Raw genomic sequence first — 10,957 nt, 5'->3', positions numbered from 1 at the left:
GGCCCTAGATCAGCCCAGCCCACCAGGGCCCCCACCAAAGCCTTGCTGTTGCCATGACCCCCAAGGGAGCTAGTGAACTCCCCTGGCCGGGGTCAGCTGCTGGGAACCCTTGGTCCTCAGGCCAGCGGACTGCTATCTGGGGAGTGAGAGACCGGTGGTAGAAAACACTCCATAGAAACAGCGAAAAACCACAATCAAAACCCCCGAAGTCCTAAACCACACAGACAGATATCCCACCAGCCCCTCCCAGAACCTCAGGCAACCCTGCCAGCCTGGGCCAACTGCACTCACCGTCTCAGGACCGAGTGGGTGGTGGTCTCCTGAGCTGAAGTGCCTGACCTGCCTCCAGTTCCTGAGGACACACTGCAGTCCCTCCCCACGGCAGGCCTGACGACAGACTTCCTCCTTGCTCAGCCGGCATCCAGTAAGCCACGCCCCGGGGAAAAGGGTGCCAGGTACCCAGGGGCCCCCGCATGGCCCCAGACACTGCCCCATGGCTCCTCCAAGGGTTGGCAGACCCAAATGGCCTTGCCAGGCGGGCCCTGGGACACTGGGTCATAAATAATACAGCAGCCTCCCTGGCCAGTCTCTTGGGGTGATCAGATTCCAGGGTCACGCCAGTTTCCACCAGGCTGCCTTCTTTCAGCATGTCAGGCCCCGGTGGGGTCTCCGGCCACTTGAGGTCCGGCTGGAGCGGGCGGGACAAAGGTGGTGTGACAGGTGGTCCTGGGGAGGAGGCTGCCCTACTTATTCTGGAAGCAGCTTCAGTCCAACTGGGACACAGGGGTGGTGGTGGTGGCAGCAGTGGCTTCAAGCTTCCTCTCCATCTCGGCCAGCTGGGTGCTCTGAGGCTCCCAGGCACCCACCTCCCAAACTTTACCTGTGGGTCCTACCACTGCAATGCCCGCTACTTCCCCTTGCCAGCCTCCTCCTTCCCACTCTCTGAGAGAGAGAGAGCATGCCCAGGGGTGCCCGCAGGATAGCATCTGGCCCCCCCTTGGAGCCCTGGCTGGACCATCTCTGCACAGATCATCCTCTTTCATCTACACCACGGCCATCGCTGACTCCTGCCTGGGCTCCATGGGGCCCCGCTCCACTCCTCATCCTGGCCCAAGTGACGCTTTAAAACAGAAACCAAGCAGTGCCATTATTTATGCTGCTTACAACATGGCTCTGGATTCCCCCACGCCCCCACGACACACAGAGCACTCACCAGGACCTGCAGATGCTCCCCTTCCCACCGCCCTGCACCTGCTCACCTGGGCCTCCAGCCCCTTACCAGCTCACACCTTCCGGCCACTCCCTGCCCAAGCAGCCCTCGATCTCTGTCTATTTTTCTTTCTTTCCTTCCTTTCTTCTCCCTTCTTTCTTTCCTTCCTTCCTTCCTTCCCTCCCTTTCCAGTTGTGCTGGGAAATCGTTCACATAGTGCATGCAACCTTCCCCCATTTAAAGTGGGCTCCGTCCATCCCCAGAGGTGTGCACGCATCACCACGCTCTCATTCCAGGGCATTTTCACCACCCCGAAGAGTAGCCTCGTTCCCATCAGCACTCCCTGCCCCCCCTTCCCCCCTCTGGCCCATTCTCCAGTCCCCCAGCCCCTGGACGCCACGACAGTCTGTCTCTGTGGATCCACCTAGTCTGGAGTTTCAGGTCATTAGAATGGGACAATCCGAGGCTCTTTGTGACTGATTTGTTTCTCTCCCGTTTTACCCATGTTGTATGTAGTATGAAGGAGAACACGCACGTACAGCCGAGTAGAATCCCATTTCATGGATGCACCGTGTCGTGGGTATCCCTTGTTAGCCCACAGGCATTGGACAAGGTCTTTCTTTGGCCCCAATCCCTATTGCCCTTCTAAGCTTTCTTTTTCTCTGCACCTTCTTCTGCCAGTTTTCTTTTACTCTCCCTTCCCCCACTAGCACACCGACTCACTCCATGAGGACCCGGGGCCCCATCTACTGTCCTCACTGCTGCGTCCCCAGGGATCATCGAGACTCTGTTGGCTGATAAGTACAGCTGTCTGTCCCATGAGCCGGGGAGGCGTATGCCCAGTCCTTGTTCCTGCGACTGCAAGCTGATTGAGGACGGGTTGCCTGTCTGACTCTTCGAGACGGGACTTCACAGTTATGCACAGCCAGCTCCTTCCTCTGGGCAGCGGGCAGCGTCCCGGACTGGAGGATGGGAGAGTGTGCACTAAGTGCCGGGCACAGTGCCAGGCAGACAGTAGGTCGCTTCCACAAAGACTTGCAGCCAGCACCGAGGAGCAGTGGAGGGGAAGGGGCTTTTGGGGTGAAGCAGTCACCAAATGGACTCCTATGTGCTTCGGCCAGTTTGCAGAGGCAGAAAGGGGGTTGTTTTGCCCTGCCCAAGCATATAGCATAGAGTCTCTACCCCTAACCTCCACTCAGGTCTGTGGCCTGGCCAGAGAAGGACAGGGCCGTCCTTCAGCAGGTGCAGAGGAGCAGGCAGTAGGGAAAGGACTCAGCCTCAGGGAGTTTTGGGTGCTGCAGGGCTACCTCGGGACAGGGAGCAGATGGACAGTGAGCACATAGTGCAGGGCCAGGCCTCCAGTGGGGGGGGGGGCATCACAGGGAGGAGGAGAGCATGTCTGGGCAGGTCAGTGAGCTCCCTGTCCCAGGAGGCGTGTGCACAGGGCTTCCTGGGTCTCAGATGGCTAATTGGCCAGGAAGCTGCTTTGAAGTCCTCCTGAGCTTGGCTACCAGCTGCCCGCCAGCCCCCTCCCCAGATGCAGCCACAAGGTGGGGGCGGGGTAGGGAGCGAGGCCTGAGCCACAGGGTCTGCCCAGATGAGCTCCAGACCCCCGGTCTGTGCATTGGGAGGGGGCTGTTCTTGCTCGGACGGTGGTTCAGATGCCTCGCAAGCGCTCCAGGCTCAGCACGGCCTTTCTTTTCCGAGACACCCCCAGATGCAAAAGTGACTTCCCCGCCTGACCCCAGAGGCTAAGGGTACGTTGTGGAGTATGTGCAGGGGTTTTGCTGAGAGAAATGGCCAACCTGGCAGGGATGAGGAAGGTCGGGATTTATATTCAACAGTCCCACGTAGCAGTCCTTCGAGACATGTCACATGAGCACGCATATGTCACAGATGGAAAAGCTGAGGCTCAGGGACCCCTAAGTCCTGAAAACAGTCCACACTTTACCCACCACTGACTGCCCCAGGCCATTTCCGTTTCATCTTCAGAACACCCACACCTCTGCACCCACAAAGTCACCTGGAGCAGAGGTGGCTTGTGCCCCAGGTCTCAGCCCCCGGCATCCCTCTGCCTCTCCCACTTGGGGACAGTGAGGGGCCAGGGGACAGACAGTCTGTCCATGAGCCCAACAAATCCAAGTGCTAATTTTCCTTTCAAGAAGCCAGCCCTGGACAGGGTAAGAGCCGTGATCACACATCCTATATCCCAACCCACCCTGGCTGACGGTGGACGCGTGTGTGCCCAGCTCCTGGGTCGTTCTGCCCTGGAGGATACCCAGAGCCAGGATGGGCCCTCTCAGAAACTGCATACCACCCTTCCACGGTGGCAGCCTGGCTTCTCAGCTGCAGCCACGGAAGCCCTGGGCCAGTCAGTGGCAAATCTGTCCCCACACACCTTGTACTTTTCCAGATGTAAGCAGCTAGGGCCAGGGTGGGGTGGGGTGGGGGGCGGCAGCACACGGGGAAGGGAATCTGAAGACGCAAGCAGAAAACTATGTTCCCTCTGATCGCCACCCGCCAATTTGTCCCCACAGCGGCTGCCAGCTCGGCCTCAGGCCGCAGACCCGCTGACTCAGGTCTTCCCTGGGAAGGGAGGGGGCTGGGAGCCTGTTCTGTCTGTCTGTCTGTCGGACTCAGGCATGGCCTTGGTCTTGTGGGGGTGGGAACAAAACAGAAAAGGGACGCTAGAGCTCGAAAGGCCATCCTCTCCCAGCCAGCCACAGAGGCACCCTGTACTTACAGGTGCTAAGTAGCGGTTTGGGGTAAAACCCAGTGCCAATTAGGGCCCCCACACCCACTGGGCTCCCCCATCACTGATACTGAGGCAGCCTCCTGGGAGTTCTGATAGCAGTGCCTTCCCTGCTGCTCCTCACTCCCCCCAACCGTGAAACAGGCTGCCTACCCCCCACTTCCAGCGGCAAATGCCCTGAAAACGGGGTAAGTATGTAGCGTGGCCCATGGGAGGCTATACTCCGCAGCCCTGCCAGGTAACTGCACCACGGACCCCTCTGGATTCGAGGGAACGGAGGCACAGAGAGGCTGGTCTCTCTCAGCAGAGGGCCACACAGAGCGGGTGAGGGCTCACTACATCCTGCAAACAGGCCTGAGGGTTCCAGAGCACTCATTCCCAGAAGCCTCGGAGAGAGGGAGAGGTGCCGGGAGACCCGGGGAGGGTTAGAGGGAAAAGCAGGTCGGCACTGGCCAAAACTCACCCAGGGATTTGCCACTGCTTGGCTGGGCCTCTGAGCCCTCCCACCAATCAGGGGTGGGGTGGGTGGGCAAGGGAAGTAGACAACTACTGACTCACGGGGGTCGGGTGGGGGGTGGCTCCCCCCAATCTCACGGCTGGCCAGCAGGCACCCCCTAGGCTCTCAAGTGTGTGTCCTGACTCCTCTCAATTCCACCCAGGCCCCAGGTCTGTACCCGAGATGCTCCCACCCTCACCACTCACCAGCCCTGGCTGGGCCCCGGGGCCCCAGACACTCTTGGCCAAGCAGTGGAGATGCCCTGGGCACTGTCAGAGCGAGCCACCAGGGGGCCAGGGAGTCCTGCAATTTTCACCTCAACAGAAAACCTCGCTTGGAGTGCCAGCACCTCGGCTCTGTTTCTAATATATATGGTAGGGGGCGCTTCAAAAAGTTCACGGAAAAATCCCATTAGTTTTTAATTCCATTTTTCCGTAAACGTTTTGAACTCTCTCTCTGTGTATCAGATACACACTGGCCATTTCAACCTTTTTACACATCCACTTCAGTGACGCTCATTAGGTGCGTCCTCTCGTGCAACCGGTGCTATGATTTGCTCTCTGATGTGGATGCGGTATTTTATTGCAGGTAAACCCCCACGCCTGCTTTGAAAAGAAGAGAGAGGCTCATAGATGGGTTGTGACGGTGTGAAGAAAGCTCATCCCTCATCCTTGAAAGACCTGCCCTCTGAACAGACAATGCCCTTGACCTCCCCAAGAAGGCAGCTGCTCTATGCTCCTCCTAGTTAGAACTGCTGGCCCAATCCAATTTCCCCGTATCAAGTAGGACAAGGGGACCCCAACTTTGCCCAAGATCACACAGGATCAGGGACCTGCCTTCCTGTTCCCTCCTCTGGGTCTTCTCAGCAGCTGGGGAGCCTGGGGCTGACCCCAGGGGATGCTCTCCCACCCCTCACCCCCAGTCCCAAGGGGCTCTGCCCTCCTCTCCTCTACTGCCCCGTGAGCACCCACCTCACATGGGGACACACGGAGCTCCCTCCGAAGGCAGGCGCCTCCCCCCACCACAAGGCGGGTTACCACTTCGGAACACCGGCTAACATTACTAAAAGCTGGCTGGGAGCCAGGCCCTGTTCTTGGGCCCTATTACCTCATCAAATCCTCCCCTTATCCTGGGAGGATCTGCACATGGGAAAACTTGGGCTGGCGTGGCGAGGGCCCCTGAGAACGTCAAAGGCAGGCTGAGCCCCAGGCGTCCACTGGGCTCACAGCCACATTCAGGCCCGCTCACTCCTCAACGGCGCTGGGAACACCGGCTTCACTGAGGGGCATGGCTCAGGGAAGTTAGTTGACATGGCCGGGGTCCCACTGCTGGGGGGTGGGCTGTGTGGCCCTGGGGCCAGGGGTTTGGTAACAAGCGGCTTGCCCCGCACCTCGAGTCTGCCAGCCCCACAGTACCTGTTGCCGGACACTGCCCCCCACCCCCAACAGGCACTCTGGGTCCCAGCTCACAGGCTTCCTAGGGCACCTGATGTGGCCTTCAGCCCCCATCACACACATACCCCCCCCCCCCCGTACCTGAGGGTCCTCACAGAGATGCAGTACTTCCACATAAGGCTCCACACGGCACTGCCATCGCCCTTCATGCCTGACTTGGGTGGGGGGCAGGGCCGGCTTTGGGTCTCCCCGACAGGGGCTGGCTCTCCAAACAGCTCTCAGGTCACCTCTTTCTTCATGGTGGAGAGAAGAAAGAAAAAAACCCCAAATGCCAAGCAAGGTTGGGGGCGCTGGCTCTCACACGCCCCGGGGGGTTGAGCCCCTGGGTTTGTGGGGCCCCCACACAACACGCCTGTCACTCCTGCGCCTGCCTCCTGCCAGGAGACACCAATGGCCAGGCTCCAGAAGAGCAGTGAGTCGCGAGGGTGGGACGGTGAGGGGCGTCCGGCCCGGCCAGGGAAAATTCAGCTGCTGCGCGCTCAGAGCTGGTCCTCTGTCTGTGTCTGTGTCTGAGGCTGGTCTGGGAGGGGAGACCAAAGTCGAGAGGGCGGGAGGGAGGCTGGGCGGGTGTGCTAGGGCCTGCCCACATCCTCCCCCATCTCCCCAGAGGCTTAAACCCAATACCCGCCCAGCAGGCCGGCCCACCGGACCAGAAAGGGGTTGCCCTGCCTGCCCAGCAGGCATGGGGAGAAGAGCTCAACTTTGAGCAAAAATAAAGAAAAACTCAGAGCTGTTTCCCGGGAGAGTGGCAGTCCACCAGGATCTCTCCATCGGCCAGGAGACAGTTTTCAGCGCAGGCCAACCAGGGCCTGTCCTGGAACAAAGGGGTGGGGAGTGGGGGGAGCAGCCCGCTGGTTCAGATTTCTGGGGCTCTCTACGACTCCAGAACTCGCTCATCCAATTCCCCCAATGCCCTCGGTGGATTTTGGGGGGTTGGCTCCATTCTGTAGCTCAGAGCAACCCGGCAGGACAGAGCAGACATGCCTCTGTGGGTTTCCGAGGTGATAACGAGGCTTTATGGAAGATGCAGTCAGATGCCGTTGAGCCGGCTCTGCCTCGTAACGACAGGAGTACAACAGATCGAAATGCTGCCCAGTCCCGCCAGCCTCAACACGGGGGTCTTCTGTTTGAGCCCATTGTTGCCGGCACTGCTGTCAATTCAGCTCGCCAGGGCCTTCCTCTTTTTCACGCTCCCCCCCGCCCCCCCCCACTTTACCAAACACAATGTCCTTTGCCAGGGGCCGGTCTCCGGATGGCATGGCCAACGTACAGGAGATGAAGGAGCACTCCGGCTGCCCTTCTTCCAAGGCAGGTGTGTGGGCTCTTCTGGCCATCCTTGGTGATTTCAATATTCTTTTTCTCTTTTAAAATCATTTCATTGGGGGCTCAAACAACTCTTATCACAATCCATCCATCCATGCATGGTGTCGAGCACATTTGTGCATTTGTTGCCATCATCGTTCTCAAAATATTTTCTTTCTACTTGAGCCCTTGGTAGCAGCTCCTCATTTCCCACCTCCCTCCCTGCCCCCTCTACCTCACAAACCCTTGATAATTTATCAATTACTGTTATTTTGTCATGTCTTACACTGTCTGACGTCTCCCTTCACCCACTTTTTGTTGTCTGTCCCCCAGGGAGGGGGTTATATGTAGATCCTTGTGATCAGTTCCCCCTTCTACCCCACCCTCCCCTTACCCTCCTGGTATCGCTACTTTCAATCTTCTTAGCCAACATCATAGTTCATATGCATTGATTCTATTTCAATTTTCTTTGTTCACTGTCCAGCTTTCACATGCGTGTGAGGCCATGGAAGATACCGTGACTTGGGTCAGGCGCACCTTTGTCCTCAAAGAAATATCCTTCCTTTTCAACACTTTAAAGAGGTCTTTTGCAGCAAATTTACCTAATGCAAGGCATTCATTGTTGGATCTCTTTAACTGCGACTTCCGTGAGCTTTGGTGATGGAATCAAGCAAGATGAAATCTTTGACAACTTCAACCTTTTCTCCATTTCTGATGATGCTACCTATCGGTCCAGTTGTGAGGATTTGGGTCCTCCTTACCTTGAGCTGTAATCCACACTGAAGTCTGCAACCCTTGATCTTTCAGCAAGTGCTTCGAGTCCTCATCACTTTCAGCAAGCAGGGTTGTGTCATCGGCATATCTCAAGTTGTTAATAAGCCTTCCACCAATCCTGCTAGTGCATTCTTCTTCAAACAATCCATTTTCTCTGATGATCTGCTCAGCATAGAGATTGAATAAGTATGGTGAGAGGAGACAACCCTGATGTGCACCTTACCTGATTTCAAACAATACAGTGTGCATTAGTTTTGTTTGCACGGCTGCCTCTTAATTCATGTCCAGGTTCAACATGAGGACACTGGACTGTTCTAGAATTCTTGTTCTTCTCAAGGCTATATGCATAGTTTGTTGTGATCCACATAGTCAAATGCGTTTGCATGGTCAACGAAACACGCGTAAACGTCTTTCTGGTGTTCTCTGCTTTCAGCCAAGATCCAACTGACATCAGCAATGATACCCCTTATTCCACTCCCTCTTCTGGATCTGGCCTGAACCTCCGGCGGCTCCCTGTCAATGTACGGCTGCAACTGTGGTTGCACCATCTTCAGCAAAATTTTACTTGCATGTGATACCATTGATATTGTTCTGTAGTTTGAGCTCTCTTCCACATTTCTTAACATAGATGGATGAGTGCTTCTTCAGCTTGCTGAAACACTTCAATTGGTATTCCATCACCTGTTGAAACATTTCAATTTCTGGAGCCTTGTTTTTGGTTAGTGCTTTCAGTGCAGCTTGGACTTCTTCTTTCAGTACAGTGGGTTCTTGATCATATGTTACCTCTTGAAATCGTTCAATGTCGACTAGTTCTTTTTGATACAGTGACTCTGTGTATTCCTTCCATCTTGTTGGAAGTTTCCTGCATCCCTTAATGTCTTGCCCAGAAACTCACCAGGCCAAGCTCACAGCCATCTGTTCAATGCTGACTCATGACCCCACAGAACAGGGTACACCTGCCCCTGTGGGTTTCCGAGATTGTAACTTTTCACGGAAGTATAAAGCCTCATCTTTCCGTATTGCAACTCGAGGCTTGAAATTTTTCTTGAGTTTGTTCCATTTAAGATATGCTGAACATGTCCTTCCTTTTTCGTTTGTCTGACTCCAGGTTCTTTGCCCATTTCATTATAATAGCTTACTTTCTCTTCTCGAGCTGCCCTGTGAAATTTCCTGTTCGGCTCTTGGGCTCCATCATTCCTTGGTTGTTCAAAGCGTAAGAGCAAGTTTCAGAGTCTCTTCTGACATCCACATTTGTCTTTTCTTTCTTTCGTGTCTTCTTAATGACCTTTTGCAGACGCCTCCCACAGCTCAACAGGTCTTTTGTTATTAGTGACTAATGCATCAACTCTCTCCTGGAGATGTTCTTGAAATTTGGGGGTAGGGGTATCCTCCAGGTGTGTCTTGGCTCTCGTGGACTTGTAATTTCCTTCAACTTCAACCTGAACTTACATGTGAGCGATTGACCATCTGTTCAGCGGCCAGTCCTTGGCCTGGTTTTAGCTGTTGATCTTGAGCTCCTCCGTTGCCTCTGCCCACAGAGGGAGTCAGTTTGAGAAGTCCACGTGTGGAGTCACCTTTGGTGTTGTTGAAACAAAAAAGTATTTGCTATGAAGAAGTCGTTGGCTTGGAAAAATTCTCTTATGTGATCTCCAGCTTTGTTTCTATCACCCAGCCCATATTTACCAACCACTGGTGCTTCTTCTTAGTTTCTGATCGCCGATAATTACCAATGCATCTTGATCGCATGTTTATCAATTTCAGACCGAAGACATTGGCAGAATGCTTCAGTTTCTGCATCACTAGCTGTTCAACACTCTGCTGCTAACTGCAAGTCCGCAATTCAAACCCCCCCAGCTGCACCATGGGAGGAAAGACCTGACCGTCTGCTCCCGTGAAGAGCACAGCCTGGGAGACCCTGGGGGGCAGCTCTAGTCTGACACACGGGGCCACAGGGGTGACGACAGTTAGGCTCTAAGCACCCATCCTGGAGTCCGCATCGCATGCCCGCTCCTCTATACAGAGATGGGTGGGGAAGGCTGAAGGACCGGGACCCTCTGAGCATCTGTAGGTGGTGGCTTCTGGATTTGCAATGAGGTTGGGGCATTTCCAGGCCCCGGTGGAGTCCCTGCCCTCACTTCCCCACCAGCTGGTCCCAAGCTCAGCCCAGGGCAGGCGGCCGGGGCTTCCCAGGCAGGGTCCCTGGGGACAATGACCTACAGCGCAAAGCTAGTGCTCATGGGACCTCCTTCTCCCCGCCCACGGGCCCATGATGGGCACTCAGAAGGAGAGGCGAACTCAGGTTCTGAACCTGCAGGGCCACACACATGGTACAGCCATCCTAGCAGGGGACAGCAGGGCCCACACTTTGTTCAAGTGGAAACTGAGGCTCTGAGAGGGCCATCACCTGCCCACGGACACAGTCAGGGATGGTGGAGCTAGATCTGAGCCCATAGGCAGGTCATAGCTCTGCTCTGTCGCCAATGCCACCTGCTCTGGCCTGGGAAGAATAAGAAACCCATTTTGGAGTCCAGCCCATGTCTCACGGCAGAGACACACTTGCCGGGAAAGAGTGTGTTTTCTGAAAGCAAATGGCCTGCTACAAGGGCCAGGGCTGCAGGAACCCACACGCCCCTCCTCTCCATCAGACAAAACTTCACAAGCCCCTGAGGCACCCGATCCCCTTGTAGCAGCACCCGAGGGAAGTAGCATCCCAGACCAAGCTTGGACACACCCAGTGACAGGGTGCTCATTCCCTCGCAAGGCCACCCATTCCACCCTAGGCCCTCAATGGTGGAAAAATGCCTCTCTTCAGAGAGTCTCCCCAACACGCTCCAGAATGGCCTCACTTCCTTGCACCAGACAGGGTGCGACTTCCCTTCAAAGCTCTAGCTGGATTCTCTTCCTATGAGCAGAAGTTGTCTCAACATCTTTTATGTGGGTGGAGGCAGCCTCTGCTTATGTCTCGACTC

At 55.6% G+C, this 10,957-nt stretch overlaps 1 protein-coding gene across 5 annotated transcripts in view; it reads right to left on the bottom strand.

Moving 5' to 3' along the window:
• The window catches only part of IQSEC1 (IQ motif and Sec7 domain ArfGEF 1), a 216,882-nt gene that overhangs the window by 148,880 nt on the left and 57,045 nt on the right, over positions 1-10,957 (bottom strand). Inside the window, exon 1 of one of the 5 annotated variants that reach the window (XM_004702363.3) lies at positions 5,994-6,215. The exons of the other annotated variants lie outside the window; for them this stretch is intronic. Within the exon in view, the coding sequence (XP_004702420.2) occupies positions 5,994-6,061 (68 nt within the window). The 5' untranslated portion in view covers positions 6,062-6,215. Of the gene's footprint in view, positions 1-5,993; positions 6,216-10,957 lie in introns of those variants that run through there. 5 annotated transcript variants of the gene reach the window in all.

Source organism: Echinops telfairi, unplaced genomic scaffold (genome assembly GCF_000313985.2).
Source record: "Echinops telfairi isolate 266 unplaced genomic scaffold, ASM31398v2 ScPeMD7_31;HRSCAF=116, whole genome shotgun sequence".
Lineage (NCBI taxonomy): Eukaryota > Metazoa > Chordata > Mammalia > Afrosoricida > Tenrecidae > Echinops > Echinops telfairi.
The sequence above is the reverse complement of the archived record's forward strand: the minus strand, read 5'-3'. Positions and strand labels throughout refer to the sequence as shown.